The sequence below is a fragment of the Oncorhynchus masou genome, chromosome 24, assembly GCF_036934945.1.
Source record: "Oncorhynchus masou masou isolate Uvic2021 chromosome 24, UVic_Omas_1.1, whole genome shotgun sequence".
NCBI classification, from domain to species: Eukaryota; Metazoa; Chordata; class Actinopteri; order Salmoniformes; family Salmonidae; genus Oncorhynchus; species Oncorhynchus masou.
In genome coordinates this window covers 107,639,127-107,659,183 of record NC_088235.1, presented here as the reverse complement: position 1 = coordinate 107,659,183, position 20,057 = coordinate 107,639,127, and the positions used below count along the sequence as shown (strand labels likewise).

General features: G+C 43.8%; 1 protein-coding gene across 1 annotated transcript in view; it reads right to left on the bottom strand.

Moving 5' to 3' along the window:
* Positions 1–20,057, bottom strand: part of crb1 (crumbs cell polarity complex component 1) — a 73,765-nt gene that overhangs the window by 41,964 nt on the left and 11,744 nt on the right. Inside the window, exons 2-6 of the mRNA XM_064936022.1 lie at positions 15,903–16,148; positions 14,240–14,435; positions 13,795–13,934; positions 12,607–12,789; positions 9,098–10,072 (exon numbers count right to left, since the gene is read on the bottom strand). Of these exons, the coding sequence (XP_064792094.1) occupies positions 9,098–10,072; positions 12,607–12,789; positions 13,795–13,934; positions 14,240–14,435; positions 15,903–16,148 (1,740 nt within the window). The remainder of the gene's footprint in view (positions 1–9,097; positions 10,073–12,606; positions 12,790–13,794; positions 13,935–14,239; positions 14,436–15,902; positions 16,149–20,057) is intronic.

The window sequence follows — 20,057 nt, the reverse complement described above, 5'->3', positions numbered from 1 at the left end:
TTCTCATATCATACACTACAGCCTGTTACCTTTTCTCATATCATACACTACAGCCTGTTACCTTTTCTCATATCATACACTACAGCCTGTTACCTTTTCTCATATCATACACTACAGCCTGTAATGCCTACCTTTTCTCATATCATACACTACAGCCTGTTACCTTTTCTCATATCATACACTACAGCCTGTTACCTTTTCTCATATCATACACTACAGCCTGTAATGTCTGCCTTTTCTCATATCATACACTACAGCCTGTTACCTTTTCTCATATCATACACTACAGCCTGTTACCTTTTCTCATATCATACACTACAGCCTGTTACCTTTTCCCATATCATACACTACAGCCTGTTACCTTTTCTCATATCATACACTACAGCCTGTTACCTTTTCTCATATCATACACTACAGCCTGTAATGTCTGCCTTTTCTCATCTCATACACTACAGCCTGTTACCTTTTCTCATATCATACACTACAGCCTGTAATGTCTGCCTTTTCTCATATCATACACTACAGCCTGTTACCTTTTCTCATATCATACACTACAGCCTGTTACCTTTTCTCATATCATACACTACAGCCTGTTACCTTTTCCCATATCATACACTACAGCCTGTTACCTTTTCTCATATCATACACTACAGCCTGTTACCTTTTCTCATATCATACACTACAGCCTGTTACCTTTTCTCATATCATACACTACAGCCTGTTACCTTTTCTCATATCATACACTACAGCCTGTTACCTTTTCCCATATCATACACTACAGCCTGTTACCTTTTCTCATATCATACACTACAGCCTGTTACCTTTTCTCATATCATACACTACAGCCTGTTACCTTTTCTCATATCATACACTACAGCCTGTTACCTTCTCTCATATCATACACTACAGCCTGTTACCTTTTCTCATATCATACACTACAGCCTGTTACCTTTTCTCATATCATACACTACAGCCTGTTACCTTTTCTCATATCATACACTACAGCCTGTTACCTTTTCTCATATCATACACTACAGCCTGTTACCTTTTCTCATATCATACACTACAGCCTGTTACCTTTTCTCATATCATACACTACAGCCTGTAATGCCTACCTTTTCTCATATCATACACTACAGCCTGTTACCTTTTCTCATATCATACACTACAGCCTGTTACCTTTTCTCATATCATACACTACAGCCTGTAATGTCTGCCTTTTCTCATATCATACACTACAGCCTGTTACCTTTTCTCATATCATACACTACAGCCTGTTACCTTTTCTCATATCATACACTACAGCCTGTTACCTTTTCCCATATCATACACTACAGCCTGTTACCTTTTCTCATATCATACACTACAGCCTGTTACCTTTTCTCATATCATACACTACAGCCTGTTACCTTTTCCCATATCATACACTACAGCCTGTTACCTTTTCTCATATCATACACTACAGCCTGTAATGTCTGCCTTTTCTCATATCATACACTACAGCCTGTTACCTTTTCTCATATCATACACTACAGCCTGTTACCTTTTCTCATATCATACACTACAGCCTGTTACCTTTTCTCATATCATACACTACAGCCTGTAATGTCTGCCTTTTCTCATATCATACACTACAGCCTGTTACCTTTTCTCATATCATACACTACAGCCTGTAATGTCTACCTTTTCTCATATCATACACTACAGCCTGTATTGTCTGCCTTTTCTCATATCATACACTACAGCCTGTTACCTTTTCTCATATCATACACTACAGCCTGTTACCTTTTCTCATATCATACACTACAGCCTGTTACCTTTTCTCATATCATACACTACAGCCTGTTACCTTTTCTCATATCATACACTACAGCCTGTTACCTTTTCTCATATCATACACTACAGCCTGTTACCTTTTCTCTATCATACACTACAGCCTGTTACCTTTTCTCATATCATACACTACAGCCTGTTATGTCTGCCTTTTCTCATATCATACACTACAGCCTGTTACCTTTTCTCATATCATACACTACAGCCTGTTACCTTTTCTCATATCATACACTACAGCCTGTTACCTTTTCTCATATCATACACTACAGCCTGTTATGTCTGCCTTTTCTCATATCATACACTACAGCCTGTTACCTTTTCTCATATCATACACTACAGCCTGTTACCTTTTCTCATATCATACACTACAGCCTGTAATGTCTACCTTTTCTCATATCATACACTACAGCCTGTTACCTTTTCTCATATCATACACTACAGCCTGTTACCTTTTCTCATATCATACACTACAGCCTGTAATGTCTACCTTTTCTCATATCATACACTACAGCCTGTTACCTTTTCTCATATCATACACTACAGCCTGTTACCTTTTCTCATATCATACACTACAGCCTGTTATGTCTGCCTTTTCTCATATCATACACTACAGCCTGTTACCTTTTCTCATATCATACACTACAGCCTGTTACCTTTTCTCATATCATACACTACAGCCTGTTACCTTTTCTCATATCATACACTACAGCCTGTTATGTCTGCCTTTTCTCATATCATACACTACAGCCTGTTACCTTTTCTCATATCATACACTACAGCCTGTTACCTTTTCTCATATCATACACTACAGCCTGTAATGTCTACCTTTTCTCATATCATACACTACAGCCTGTTACCTTTTCTCATATCATACACTACAGCCTGTTACCTTTTCTCATATCATACACTACAGCCTGTTACCTTTTCCCATATCATACACTACAGCCTGTTACCTTTTCTCATATCATACACTACAGCCTGTAATGTCTGCCTTTTCTCATATCATACACTACAGCCTGTAATGTCTGCCTTTTCTCATATCATACACTACAGCCTGTAATGTCTGCCTTTTCTCATATCATACACTACAGCCTGTTACCTTTTCTCATATCATACACTACAGCCTGTTACCTTTTCTCATATCATACACTACAGCCTGTTACCTTTTCTCATATCATACACTACAGCCTGTTACCTTTTCTCATATCATACACTACAGCCTGTTACCTTTTCTCATATCATACACTACAGCCTGTTACCTTTTCTCATATCATACACTACAGCCTGTTACCTTTTCTCATATCATACACTACAGCCTGTTACCTTTTCTCATATCATACACTACAGCCTGTTACCTTTTCTCATATCATACACTACAGCCTGTTACCTTTTCTCATATCATACACTACAGCCTGTTACCTTTTCTCATATCATACACTACAGCCTGTTACCTTTTCTCATATCATACACTACAGCCTGTTACCTTTTCTCATATCATACACTACAGCCTGTTATGTCTGCCTTTTCTCATATCATACACTACAGCCTGTTACCTTTTCTCATATCATACACTACAGCCTGTTACCTTTTCTCATATCATACACTACAGCCTGTAATGTCTACCTTTTCTCATATCATACACTACAGCCTGTTACCTTTTCTCATATCATACACTACAGCCTGTTACCTTTTCTCATATCATACACTACAGCCTGTTATGTCTGCCTTTTCTCATATCATACACTACAGCCTGTTACCTTTTCTCATATCATACACTACAGCCTGTTACCTTTTCTCATATCATACACTACAGCCTGTTACCTTTTCTCATATCATACACTACAGCCTGTTATGTCTGCCTTTTCTCATATCATACACTACAGCCTGTTACCTTTTCTCATATCATACACTACAGCCTGTTACCTTTTCTCATATCATACACTACAGCCTGTAATGTCTACCTTTTCTCATATCATACACTACAGCCTGTTACCTTTTCTCATATCATACACTACAGCCTGTTACCTTTTCTCATATCATACACTACAGCCTGTAATGTCTACCTTTTCTCATATCATACACTACAGCCTGTTACCTTTTCTCATATCATACACTACAGCCTGTTACCTTTTCTCATATCATACACTACAGCCTGTTATGTCTGCCTTTTCTCATATCATACACTACAGCCTGTTACCTTTTCTCATATCATACACTACAGCCTGTTACCTTTTCTCATATCATACACTACAGCCTGTTACCTTTTCTCATATCATACACTACAGCCTGTTATGTCTGCCTTTTCTCATATCATACACTACAGCCTGTTACCTTTTCTCATATCATACACTACAGCCTGTTACCTTTTCTCATATCATACACTACAGCCTGTAATGTCTACCTTTTCTCATATCATACACTACAGCCTGTTACCTTTTCTCATATCATACACTACAGCCTGTTACCTTTTCTCATATCATACACTACAGCCTGTTACCTTTTCCCATATCATACACTACAGCCTGTTACCTTTTCTCATATCATACACTACAGCCTGTAATGTCTGCCTTTTCTCATATCATACACTACAGCCTGTAATGTCTGCCTTTTCTCATATCATACACTACAGCCTGTTACCTTTTCTCATATCATACACTACAGCCTGTTACCTTTTCTCATATCATACACTACAGCCTGTAATGTCTACCTTTTCTTAAATCACAGGCTGTGTTTACACAGGCAGACCAATTCTGATCTTTTGCCCAATTATTAAAACCAATTAGTGAAAAAAAGATCAGAATTGGGCTGCCTGTGTAAACGCAGCCAAATACAATCACATGCACAGACACACTTACGCATATGCACACACACACATACACACACACACTCGTGCATGCAAGCACTCACGCAATTCTACACATTTACTACCGGGTGGAGACAACATTATGCCGTTTTAAAGCTACTTTACTGCAATTCTACACATTTACTACCGGGTGTAGACAACATTATGCCGTTTTAAAGCTACTTTACTGCAATTCTACACATTTACTACCGGGTGGAGACAACATTATGCCGTTTTAAAGCTACTTTACTGCAATTCTACATAATTACTACCGGGTGGAGACAACATTATGCCGTTTTAAAGACATCTTTCTGCAATTCTACACATTTACTACCGGGTGGAGACAACATTATGCCGTTTTAAAGACATCTTTCTGCAATTCTACACATTTACTACCGGGTGGAGAGAACATTATGCCGTTTTAAAGACATCTTTCTGCAATTCTACACATTTACTACCGGGTGGAGACAACATTATGCCGTTTTAAAGACATCTTTCTGCAATTCTACACATTTACTACCGGGTGGAGACAACATTATGCCGTTTTAAAGACATCTTTCTGCAATTCTACACATTTACTACCGGGTGGAGACAACATTATGCCGTTTTAAAGCTACTTTACTGCAATTCTACACATTTACTACCGGGTGGAGAGAACATTATGCCGTTTTAAAGCTACTTTACTGCAATTCTACACATTTACTACCGGGTGGAGACAACATTATGCCGTTTTAAAGACATCTTTCTGCAATTCTACACATTTACTACCGGGTGGAGACAACATTATGCCGTTTTAAAGACATCTTTCTGCAATTCTACACATTTACTACCGGGTGGAGACAACATTATGCCGTTTTAAAGACATCTTTCTGCAATTCTACACATTTACTACCGGGTGGAGAGAACATTATGCCGTTTTAAAGCTACTTTACTGCAATTCTACACATTTACTACCGGGTGGAGAGAACATTATGCCGTTTTAAAGCTACTTTACTGCAATTCTACACATTTACTACCGGGTGGAGAGAACATTATGCCGTTTTAAAGACATCTTTCTGCAATTCTACACATTTACTACCGGGTGGAGAGAACATTATGCCGTTTTATAGACATCTTTCTGCAATTCTACATATTTACTACCGGGTGGAGAGAACATTATGCCGTTTTAAAGACATCTTTCTGCAATTCTACATATTTACTACCGGGTGGAGACAACATTATGCCGTTTTAAAGACATCTTTCTGCAATTCTACACATTTACTACCGGGTGGAGACAACATTATGCCGTTTTAAAGACATCTTTCTGCAATTCTACATATTTACTACCGGGTGGAGACAACATTTTGCCGTTTTAAAGCTACTTTACTGCAATTCTACACATTTACTACCGGGTGGAGAGAACATTATGCCGTTTTAAAGCTACTTTACTGCAATTCTACACATTTACTACCGGGTGGAGACAACATTATGCCGTTTTAAAGCTACTTTACTGCAATTCTACATATTTACTACCGGGTGGAGAGAACATTATGCCGTTTTAAAGCTACTTTACTGTAATTCTAAACATTTTGCTATTAGGTGAAGACAAAATGATGCAGTTTCGAAGCTAATTTCATTAAATTCCACATATTTGCCATGGGGCAGGGAGAACATTTTGCAGCTTCAAAGTACATTTTCCACAATTCCACATATATTCTACCATTCTAAACATTTTGTGATGATTTATACCATGTTGATACGATATCTGGGTGACAAATAAAATGAATGGGGGCCCCTTGAAGGTCAGGGCCCCCACAGATTTTAGATAGCTGGCTAGACTAACTAGTAATTTACAGAAAATGATTTTTAGCTGACATGGGCTAAAGGAGTGACTGTCATAACAGAAAACCTGCTGATGCACTACCACATTGCACCTACTATCCTAACTCTTAAAAGTAAATTGAGACCAAGTCTATTTTTTTGTGAGGGGCCCCTTTTTTGGGGGGGGGGGGCCCTAAGCGACCGCTTATGTAGCTTATGCACAGGGCCATTTGGTGCAGCCAGGCGAGCTATAGTTCAAATCTACATCTAGATGTGTGTGTAGTGTTTGTGTTTCTGTGTGTCTTTCCTTAAATACGGTCAGATTATTACTAATCTGCTTTGATGGCAACTGGCTAATAATATCCCTCTCAGAAAAACAAAGGGCTAAAATGACTTGCCTGGGTGTACTGTATACACCGCACTGACATTTGTGTGAGTCTAGGACTGCAAATCAATCTGTGTTTTGTATTGTGTAAGTATTGTAAGTCCTTACATGGCAATGCATTATGTCATCGTTTCCAACACAGATTTCCTCCCTCCTTTAAGCCATTTATCCTTTCAGGGAGCTGATCTCTGAATGTGACTTCTGACTGCTCTGCTCTACTCTATTCTACACTCTCTCTGTTATGTAGGCCTACGAAGGATGTTCTGTTCAATACATTTGAGCATGGGTATGAAGCTATGTATGGCTCTGGTGAAGGACATTGATGAAGTTCAATGGTAAAGGCCATTGATGAAGGATGAAATTTCAAGTTTTTAATAGTTGCTTAAATTATACATTTTTTTTGTTTTCACCTCGACTCAAGTTGGTTGAGTGCCCTCCACTTCTTCACATATGTAGCTACAGTTGAAGTTGGATGTTAAAATACACCAAGGCCAAATACATTTCAACTCAGTTTTTCACATTCCTGACATTTAATCCTAAAAATTCTCTGTTTTAGGTCAGTTATCATCACCACTTTATTTTAAGAATGTGAAGTGTCAGAATAATAGTACAGACAATGATTTATTTCAGCTTTTATTTCTTTCATTACATTCCCAGTGGGTCAGAAGTTTATATACACTCAATTAGTATTTGGTAGCATTGCTTTAAATTGTATCGCTTGGGTCAAACGTTTCGGGTAGCCTTCCACAAGCTTCCCACAATAAATTGGGGGAATTATGGCTCATTCCTCCTGACAGAGCTGGTGTAACTGAGTCAGGTTTGTGGACCTCCTTGCTCGCACACGCTTTTTCAGTTCTGCCCACACATTTTCTATGGGATTGAGGTCAAGGCTTTGTGATGGCCAGTCCAATACCTTGACTTTGTTGTCCTTAAGCCATTTTGCCACAACGTTGGAAGTATTCTTGGGGTCATTGTCCATTTGGAAGACCCATTTGCGTCCAAGCTTTAACTTCCTGACTGATGTCTTGAGATGTTGCTTCAATATATCCACATAAATTTCCTTCCACATGATGCCATCTATTTTGTGAAGTGCGCCAGTCCCTCCTGCAGCAAATCACCCCCACAACATGATGCTGCCACCCCCACAACATGATGCTGCCACCCCCATAACATGATGCTGCCACCCCCATAACATGATGCTGCCACCCCCATAACATGATGCTGCCACCCCCATAATATGATGCTGCCACCCCCGTGCTTCACGGTCGGAATGGTGTTCTTTGGCTTGCAAGCCTCCCCATTTTTCCTCCAAACATAACGATGGTCATTATGGCCAAACAGTTCTATTTTTGTTTCATCAGACCAGAGGACATTTCTCCAAAAAGTACATTCTTTGTCCCCATGTGCAGTTGCTTTTTTATGGCGGTTTTGGAGCAGTGTCTTCTTCCTTGCTGAGCGGCCTTTCAGGTTATGTTGATATAGGACTCGTTTTACTGTGGATATAGATACTTTTGTACTTGTTTCCTCCAGCATCTTCACAAGGTCCTTTGCTGTTGTTCTGGGATTGATTTTCACTTTTCGCATCAAAGTACGTTCATCTCTGGGAGACAGAACACGTCTCCTTCCTGAGCGGTATGGCGGCTATGTGGTCCATTGATGTTTATACTTGCGTACTATTGTTTGTACAGATGAACATGGTACCTTCAGGTGTTTGGAAATTGCTCCCAAGGATGAACCAGACTTCTGGAGGTCTACAATTGTTTTTCTGAGGTCTTGGCTGATTTCTTTTGATTTTCCCATGATGTCAAGCAAAGAGGCACTGAGTTTGAAGGTAGGCCTTGAAATACATCCACAGGTACACCTCCAATTGACTCAAATTATGTCAATAAGCCTAACAGAAGCTTCTAGCTTCTAACTTCTGACCCACTGGAATGGTGATACAGTGAATGATAACTGAAATAATCTGTCTGTAAACAATTGTTGGAAAAATTACTTGTGTCATGCACAAATTAGATGTCCTAACCAACTTGCCAAAACTATAGTTTGTTAACAATACATTTGTGGAGTGGTTGAAAAACGAGGTTTAATGACTCCAACCTAAGTGTATGTAAACTTCCGACTTCAACAGTATGTAAGTAATGGGCAAAACTAGCCCTTGAAATTAGAGAAGATCTCGGGGGCCCCCATACCTTTTCCTCACTACCCCTATCCTCCTCCACTCATTCCTCCATTCTTACCCTCAGCACAGTCGTGACCTTCGTATGGCCGGTGGCACCGGCACTGGTAACTCTGCCACAGGTTGATGCACTGTCCTCTGTTCTCACATGGGCTGTCCTGGCATCGGTCCCTGTGGCTGCAGCCTGCAGTCACGTTCACTGCAGAGTCGCTTAGCCACTCCTCCGGAACCACCAGCTGGGAGTCCACAAACACGTCCCGCAGACAGCCAATGAAGGCCGGGACTGGGACCAGGGCGCCACCTGCCTCCACCACCCCGCCAATGAAAGTGTTCTGGAGGGGAGACTCTGGAAGGTCCGCCCCAGCCAGGGTGCCATTGACCCAGGCTTCGCTCTCACAGTCCTGCTCCTGACAGACCCCACCATCCAGGAGCCTGAGGCTGAGCAGACCGTCCTCCAGCACGGCCTTCACAGAGTGCCACTCCCCATCAGTCACGTTAAGGGGGAGCTCCAGGGTCTGCCTAAGCTGCAGGGCCTCTCCCTCTTCCCCACCCCCAGCCAAGGCCTCCCTCCTCAGGCTGAGTATCAGCTGGCCCCCTAGTAGCTCCAGACCCAGGACCAGCCCTCCACTGCCACGCTGGAAGAGCACGGCCCTGGGTAGCACTGTCCGGAAGCTCAGGGTGATGTTGCATGAGGCCTCCGCGGCCAGCAGTGGGCTCTGTAACAGCAAATAGCCTTTCTGCTCGAAGGAGAAGGCTGTGGGGGTCTGGCAGAGAGGCCCGGTGAGGCCCGGGGGGCAGAGGCAGGAGTAGCCATGATGGCCGTCGCTCAGGAAGGGAGAACACGAGCCCTGGTTCTGACACTCGTGGCCCTCACAGCCCACCATAGCCTCGCTGCAGTTCTGTCCCCCGTACAGGTACTCATCTTGGTTCTGCGGAGAGCAGTGGCACACATAGCCCCCCACAAAGCTCTCACACTGACCCCCGTTCTCACAAGGGCTGGGGTCACACGTGTCCACTACCTCCTCGCAAAGAGTACCTGGAAGAGAAGGGAGACTGGGTGATGATGTGGGTCGATAATACTACAATCAGTAGAAATAAGTCTGTGGAGGAATGGAAATGAAAGTACAGAAAATATACTTCTTCTCCTCACCTTTTGAAGCACTATTTTGAATCATGAATAATGTACAGTATATAACTTATTGAGGCACATGACCACATTATAACTTCTTACTGGAGACACATGTAAACCTTCACCATAAACAATATAACTTCTTACCGAAGACATGTAAATCTTCACCATAAACACGTCTTCCGTTGTACTGTACATGATGAGTGATTTTAAGCTCTAGACTTAAGGAAGCTCCCTGCGGTGCCACCCTTCCCATGATGCTATCTGTGAGCTCAAGCTCGCCATCCTCTCCACCATGTCAAGTTAATACTCAAACCTAACTGGACTATCGTGTGCCTGTTGCATAATGATAAGTCTTTGGGCAACCTCTGGTCCACAGACCCAATAGACACATCCAAACATATATACAGTAGAAAACCCCATAGTAACAAAAGCTACGACACCAAGACGTTTTCTCAATCTTTGCAAAAACAAACAGCAAAAGCGGGGGATCTTGCTCTAAAACACGATGACGATCAACAATAATCACTTCATACAATTTACTTTAATGAGATTGATAAGTATAACGATAAGTATAATAAGGTCATTACCAGCATACAGTAGTATATTGTTATTGACAACAACAACAAAAAACACAAGGCGTAAAGAACTATCTATAACCTATAACCATACCTGCACTTAGCAATAGAATGCTCCAAATCCATACTTCCACTTGCAGCATTGCGGCGGTTTTCGAAATTTCCCACCAACACCTATACACTCGTCTCGATGTCAACTACCACTGAGTGTTCCATCCCATTGTGACCACAGGTCATCATAGTAGCCAACAGTCCCTGTCCTCCGGTCTCCAGCCATACACAACTGAACACAGTGCTGAGTCCTTCTGCAGGGAGAGGTCCAGGGAATCCAGATCCTCAGGATTAACACTAATGCAATTACAGAGTGAACACTGGTGACTGCTGGGGGAGTCAATTATAGACACAGCCACTGGTCTTACCTGCTGGGCCTTACAGGCAGATCACAGGACTGCATATGCAGCAGGATGAATAGAATAGAGCGCTAGTGGTAGCCTAGTGGTTAGAGCATTTAGCCAGTAACCAAAAGGTTGCTGGATCGAATCCCCGTTCTGCCCCTGAGCAAGGCAGTTAACCCACTGTTTCCCGGGCGCTGAAGACATGGATGTTGATTAAGGCAGCCCTCCGCACCGCTCTGATTCAGAGGGGTTGGGTTAAATGCAGAAGACACATTTCAGTTGTACAACTGACTAGGTATCACCTTTCCCTAATGGGTGAAAACTGTGAGTAGGCCCAAGCTACAGGTGCATGTCATATAGTTATGGAACAGAGTTGGTTGTTGGGGGTGACCTAAACAATAGGCTGGACCAGTATCCATACTTATGGTTGTCATATTTGAGCATTTAGCAAATAAGCATGCACTCATTTGTTATGGGAGTGCCTAGCCTCATTGAGCAGAAATTTTAACCTTTGATGGGTAATGACAGTGATCAGAAATCATACATAATGTGTTTCAATGGGACATTACCTGTGGTTCCTAGTTCATGATGTGTTTCAATGGGACATTACCTGTGGTTCCTAGTTCATGATGTGTTTCAATGGGACATTACCTGTGGTTCCTGGTTCATGATGTGTTTCAATGGGACATTACCTGTGGTTCCTAGATCATGATGTGTTTCAATTGACATTACCTGTGGTTCCCGGTTCATGATGTGTTTCAATGGGACATTACCTGTGGTTCCTGGTTCATGATGTGTTTCAATGGGACATTACCTGTGGTTCCCGGTTCATGATGTGTTTCAATGGGACATTACCTGTGGTTCCCGGTTCATGATGTGTTTCAATGGGACATTACCTGTGGTTCCTGGTTCATGATGTGTTTCAATGGGACATTACCTGTGGTTCCTAGATCATGATGTGTTTCAATTGACATTACCTGTGGTTCCCGGTTCATGATGTGTTTCAATGGGACATTACCTGTGGTTCCTGGTTCATGATGTGTTTCAATGGGACATTACCTGTGGTTCCTGGTTCATGATGTGTTTCAATGGGACATTACCTGTGGTTCCTAGTTCATGATGTGTTTCAATGGGACATTACCTGTGGTTCCTAGTTCATGATGTGTTTCAATGGGACATTACCTGTGGTTCCTGGTTCATGATGTGTTTCAATGGGACATTACCTGTGGTTCCTAGTTCATGATGTGTTTCAATGGGACATTACCTGTGGTTCCTAGTTCATGATGTGTTTCAATGGGACATTACCTGTGGTTCCCGGTTCATGATGTGTTTCAATGGGACATTACCTGTGGTTCCTAGTTCATGATGTGTTTCAATGGACATTACCTGTGGTTCCTAGTTCATGATGTGTTTCAATGGGACATTACCTGTGGTTCCCGGTTCATGATGTGTTTCAATGGGACATTACCTGTGGTTCCTGGTGGGCAGCTGCATATGAAGCCTGCAGCTTGCTGTGGGTCGTAGTGGTCTGGAAGCAGAGGCTCTGAACCATACAGGCTCTGCCAGGACAGCTCCATACAGTGTCCCCTGTACAGACAGGGGTTGCTGCTGCACTCACTCACATCCACCTCACACTGACGACCCTTGAACCCTGGGCAGGACACAGACAGAATGGGGGATAGACAACACGCACACATGCGCACACACCTCTCTATATTTCTCAGGATAACAAAGAACATTCCTCACATTTGTGGGAGAGGTGCATTTTAGGCCCGAAACCCAGACACACACTGTTTTAACTTTGGCCACAGGCAGGCAGGCAGGACATTAACACAAGCTGCTGTGGCTGGAAGCCAGTAACTGATGCAAGCAGTAGAATCAGATTGTTTTTTTTAAACAGATAACAATACACCTTATGGAAGAGTGGAGACTCTGAAGAGACACACACAGACACAGACACACGTACACATGATGAGACACACACTACACACACGTACACATGATGAGACACACACTCTACACACACGTACACATGATGAGACACACACTCTACACACACGTACACATGATGAGACACACACTCTACACACACGTACACATGATGAGACACAAACTCTCTACACAAACGTACACATGGATGTTGTATTGTAGATACGGGATAGTGGAGTAGTGGCCTGAGGGAACACACTAAATGTATTGTGAAAAGTGTTATGAAATGTAATGTCATGTAATATGTTTTATTGTATATAACTGCCTTAATGTTGCTGGACCCCAGGAAGAGTAGCTGCTGCCTTGGCAGGAACTAATGGGGATCCATAATAAACCCCAGGAAGAGTAGCTGGTGCCTTGGCATGAACTAATGGGGATCCATAATAAACCCCAGGAAGAGTAGCTGCTGCCTTGGCAGGAACTAATGGGGATCCATAATAAACCCCAGGAAGAGTAGCTGCTGCCTTGGCAGGAACTAATGGGGATCCATAATAAACCCCAGGAAGAGTAGCTGGTGCCTTGACAGGAACTAATGGGGATCCATAATAAATACAAATACAAAATACCTCCTTGGGCCTCAGGTGCCATTTCAAGAACAGACTTCATACTTGACTGCTAATGAAGTGCCTACAGTTCTTTGTCTTGTGACTGTGTGACTGCACTGTACCTGGCCAGCAGTCACAGGTGTAGTTCCCCTCGTCCTCCACACAGATGGCGCCGTTGAGGCAGGGCTGGGACGTGCATGGAGGAGCAGCAGTTTCACAGTGTCGACCAGTGAAGGTGGTCTGAGAGCAGTCGCAGCTGTACCTGAAATGATAAAGATTTTCAGTTACGGATCTTGCAGTTTCAGTGCCAATGACTTTTCCAATAAAAAGTGAAGCTTTGCAGGCAAGCATTAAAGGGAAAGGGGGATACCGAGTCAGTTGTACAATTGAATGCATTCAACTGAAATGTGTCTTCCTCATTTAACCCAACCCCTCTGAATCAGAGAGGTGAGGGGGGCTGCCTTAATCGACATCCACGTCTTCGACGCCTTGCTCATTACGTAGGTGTGTCTTGTTTTACTCCACACAAATTAATACAAATCTCTCTCTCACTCACAAACTACTAACCCATTCAACCTATCAATACACAGGGCCCCGTTTTGGCATGGCTGGTGATGGCACTCGTCAACGTCGATTTCACAGCGGTCGCCCTGGAAACCGGGCATGCAGATGCATGAGAAGCCGTTGACGTAGTCATGACAACTCCCGCCGTTGAGGCAGGGCTGTGATTGACACTCGTTAATCTGGACCTCACAGGTGGCACCTGGAACATCAAACATGGCCGTCAGAGGGTCTGTAACATGAACTGTGGTCTTATAAAACACATTGGCCAAACCATCTGGACAAGTCTGTTAGAGAAACATGATGGGGAATGTCAACATGCACCTGTGGGCATCATACTGAGGCTGACTGATCATCATGTACTGATATTAGAGGCTGTTTCTTTCATCATTTATCATTTTATTTTACCTTCATTTAACTAGGCAAGTCAGTTAAGAACAAATTCTTATTTACAATGACGGCCTACCCCGGCCACACCCGGACAACTCTGGGCCAATTGTGCTCCGCCCTATGGGACTCCCAATCACGGCCAGATGTGATACAGCCCGGATTCGAATCAGGGACTGTAGTGACGCGTCTTGCACTGCAGTGCCTCTGACCGCTGCACCACTCGGGAGCCCTTGTGTTGTTGTTTTGTTCATGTTTATTTCTGATCGAAGCACCAATCATCATGTTCTAACATGTTATTCTGAAGCCCAGACACAGGAGGTTCGTGTCACTTTAACTGGGGAGGACGGACTCGTGGTAATGGCTGGAGCAGAATTGGTGGAATGGTATCAAACACACGGTTTCTATGTGTCACACGGTTTCTATGTGTCACACGGTTTCTATGTGTCACACGGTTTCTATGTGTCACACGGTTTCTATGTGTCACACGGTTTCTATGTGTTTGATGCCATTCCTCTCGCGCCGTTCCAGCCATTATTATGAGCCGATCTCCACTCAGCAGACTCCACTAATCAATCACACTGTAAACCAGAACACAGATGGAGAGTTCGGCCTTGGACGGGTGACAAAATAGTAAACAGAGTAGTTTATCCATCTGAAACGTGTGTTTGTCCATCTGAAAGTAGCCTTGTATTTAACATTTACATTTACATTTAAGTCATTTAGCAGACGCTCTTATCCTTATCGTACCTAAAATACTCTAAAGAACTAGGATTACCCACAGATTATCTTTAATTAGCATTTCTCTCTATCTCTAACTGTCATAGAGTATGGAAAAGATATAGATATTCTGATATTATGTGTTTGTTTTTCTTCTTTTAAACATACAGTATGAGCTAGAGAGCATAGAAGAGGGTCGGGTTAGATTGAGGACTAGTGTAATGAGCTCAAACTGACACTAGATGACAACATTGTACACTCATTGGGGCCAGTGGTGAGCAACCTTCATCCCTTGACTGGGAACACACCTGATTCAACTAATCAAAGATATAATTAAAGCCTAGTTGATTACGCAGTGTGTTACTGCTTGGCTGGAGCAAAAGCCTGCACCCATGTAACATTGGGCACCCCTTTACCTGAACCATTTGGAGGTGTTCTCCATACTTTTCACCTAACAATGAAACAGAACCCTTTGCAACCTAAGTTCAGGTAGTACATCCATTTCCCTATTGGTGCATTACTGAACAGAGCCTTGGAGGAGCCGACTCTTCTCTCCTCTTACCTGTGAACCCCAGGCTGCAGAGGCAGGCGTACCTGCCCACCCTGTCTACGCAGGTGGCTCTGTTCCTGCAGGGCTGTGACACACACTCGTTCACCTCGATCTGGCAGCGCTCACCCTGGAACCCCGGCACGCAGAAACAAGAGTAACCGTCACCACGGCTACGGCAGATGGCCCGGTTGTAGCAGGGGTTGGGGAAACACTGGTCCGTTAACGGGGCCGCCGACCTCGCTTTCAGAGGGGATGCACCTGGGGACAGGAAGTCATGTTTTTTGATTGATTGTCTGACTGATGGGTTTATTTTTTACTATGTTTTTTACCCTCTCAAACAATACCAACAATACATGAGACAATAAATAGACGCACACACATTTCAACAAATATCAATGACATCACACCTGCTCAGACCCACATGTTCCCACAGCAACCATACACATTATGACATCACACCTGCTCAGACCCACATGTTCCCACAGCAACCATACACATTATGACATCACACCTGCTCAGACCCACATGTTCCCACAGCAACCATACACATTATGACATCACACCTGCTCAGACCCACATGTTCCCACAGCAACCATACACATCAATGACATCACACCAGCTCAGACCCAAATGTTCCCACAGCAACCATACACATTATGACATCCCACCTGCTCAGACCCACATGTTCCCACAGCAACCATAGACATTATGACATCACACCTGCTCAGACCCAAATGTTCCCACAGCAACCATACACATTATGACATCACACCTGGTCAGATCCACATGTTCCCACAGCAACCTTACACATTATGACATCACACCTGGTCAGATCCACATGTTCCCACAGCAACCATACACATTATGACATCACACCTGGTCAGATCCACATGTTCCCACAGCAACCATACACATTATGACATCACACCTGGTCAGACCCACATGTTCCCACAGCAACCATACACATTATGACATCACACCTGGTCAGATCCACATGTTCCCACAGCAACCATACACATTATGACATCACACCTGGTCAGACCCACATGTTCCCACAGCAACCATACAGATCACATATGTCTCACAACCTCACTCCACCTCATCCTTCATCCTCTGGAAATTCCCAGTGCTAGTAGCACTCTATGCCATATGACCACAAATTTCACTATTCTATTTTTCTCTGTAGCCCACACCTTTCCTATATTTAAATAATAATATATTTGATTCATCCACCCATAACTCGTTTTACACTTAAGAAATGACTCTGCTGTTGTGCTGTATAATTTTTTCTCTTGTATAATACATTATATTCATTAGTTTATACTGGATGAAGCCGACATTCATTTTAACTGTACTTTCATGTTATGTTCCAACACTCCCTCCATCTATATCAGTTATTTTCAAGTCTTGATTCGAATAGTTTATATATTTTTTCTAAGACATTGTCAGTTAGATATGCTCTCTGCAAGGTTTTGTATATCTTACCTATCATATGCGTATCTTTTTCAAATAGTCAAATAGGACTCCCTCAGCATTGCTTACAGGTCAAGATTTTGTGAAATGAAACTTTTAAGTTGCATATATTTGAAAATGTCTACATTGGTCAGTCCAACCAGCTTTTTAAATCTGACATGGAAATATTTGTATTTCCTATTATCACATCATTTACGGTTTCTAGGTCCCATGTGGGGTTTCTAAAACTGTTTGAATGATGTCTGTGCGTATAACAGAACTCATATGGCAGGCAAAAACCTGTGGAAAAATCCAACCAGGAAGTGGGAAATCTGAAGTTTGTAGTTTTTCATGTTTGATGCTTCTACTGTGAAGAAAGGAGGAATGAGAGCTGAATGAGTCAGAGGTCTGCCAGAGTGGCATGAGCTGATCACGCGCGTTCACGTGAGAGTTAGCTTGCATTCCATTGCATTTCTACAGACAAAGGAATTCTCCGATTGATTCTATATTTCGTTTGACATGTTTCTACGAACTGTAATATGACTTTTCATCTGAACTTTCGCCTGGAGACCTGCCCGCGCGTCGTGAGTTTGGATTGTGTACTAAACGCGCAAACAAAAAGGAGGTATTTGGACATAAATGATGGACTTTATCGAACAAATCTAACATTTATTGTGGAACTGGGATTCCTGGGAGTGCATTGTTATGTACTTGAGTGAAGACCCAAAAGCGGTTTAACAGAAACAGAGTTCTTTTAATGAAAAAACAGGAATGGCATAGATCCTCTTCCGACGTTGTCAATGGCACAATAGAATACCCGCAGAGAGGGCGACAAATGAAACATAAAGTCCCTCTGATGAATAGCTGGGTAGCGGCGACAGGCTGCAGGTCGCTCTGGGTCGGTGCGGGTCATAGAGGAACGGTGGTAGCTGATCACACGTAGCATATGATGAACTGGACACGGTGCAAACAAAAGATAGTTAGTAGTGTACAGGATGCACCTGCCAGGCAGACTCCGACAGGATAGGACTAGGAGGAAGCAAACGAGACGATAGCTTGCTTCTGGCATGAGAAACACAAACGAGAATCTGACACCGAAAGTAGCAGGAACAGAGAGAGAAATAGAGACCTAATCAGAGGGAAAAAAGGGAACAGGTGGGGAAAGGGTGAACGAGCTAGTTAGGGGAGATGAGGAACAGCTGGAGAAGGAGAGAAAGAGAAGGTAACCTAATAAGACCAGCAGAGAGAGACAGAGTGAAGAGAAAGGACAGGAACAGACATAATAAGACATGACAGTTCCCCCCCCCCACTCACCGAGCGCCTCCTGGCGCACTCGAGGAGGAAACCTGGCGGCAACGGAGGAAATCATCGATCAGCGAACGGTCCAGCACGTCCCGAGAGGGAACCCAACTCCTCTCCTCAGGACCGTACCCCTCCCAATCCACTAGGTACTGATGACCACGGCCCCGAAGACGCATGTCCAAAATCTTACGAACCCTGTAGATAGGTGCGCCTCGACAAGGATGGAGGGGGGAGGGACGAGCGGGGGCGCGAAGAACGGGCTTAACACAGGAGACATGGAAGACCGGGTGAACGCGACGAAGATATCGCGGGAGAAGAAGTCGCACTGCGACAGGATTAATGACTTGAGAAATACGGAACGGACCAATGAACCGCGGGGTCAACTTGCGAGAAGCTGTCTTAAGGGGAAGGTTCTGAGTGGAGAGCCATACTCTCTGACCGCAACAATATCTAGGACTCTTGGTTCTACGCTTATTAGCGGCCCTCACAGTCTGCGCCCTATAACGGCAAAGTGCCGACCTGACCCCCTTCCAGGTGCGCTCGCAACGCTGGACAAAAGCCTGAGCGGAGGGGACGCAGGACTCGGCGAGCTGAGATGAGAACAGCGGAGGTTGGTACCCGAGGCTACTCTGAAAAGGAGATAGACCGGTAGCAGACGAAGGAAGCGAGTTGTGGACGTACTCTGCCCAGGGGAGCTGTTCTGACCAAGACGCAGGGTTACGAAAAGAAAGACTGCGTAAGATGCGACCAACAGTCTGATTGGCCCGTTCGGCTTGACCGTTAGACTGGGGATGGAAGCCGGACGAGAGACTGACGGAAGCCCCAATCAAACGGCAAAACTCCCTCCAAAATTGAGACGTGAACTGCGGGCCTCTGTCCGAAACGACGTCTGACGGAAGGCCATGAATTCGGAAAACATTCTCGATAATGATCTGAGCCGTCTCCTTAGCAGACGGGAGCTTAGCGAGAGGAATGAAATGAGCCGCCTTAGAGAATCTATCGACAACCGTAAGAATAACTGTCTTCCCCGCTGATGAAGGCAGTTCGGTGATAAAATCTAAAGCGATGTGAGACCACGGTCGAGAGGGAATGGGAAGCGGTCTGAGACGGCCGGCAGGAGGAGAGTTCCCAGATTTAGTCTGCGCGCAGACCGAACAAGCAGCGACAAATCGACGCGTGTCACGTTCCCGAGTGGGCCACCAGAAACGCTGGCGAATGGAAGCGAGCGTACCCCGAACGCCGGTGTGGCCGGCTAACTTGGCAGAGTGGGCCCACTGAAGAACGGCCAGACGAGTAGGAACGGGAACGAACAGAAGGTTCCTAGGACAAGCTCGCGGCGACGGAGTGTGAGTGAGTGCTTGCTTTACCTGCCTCTCAATTCCCCAGACAGTCAACCCGACAACCCGCCCCTCA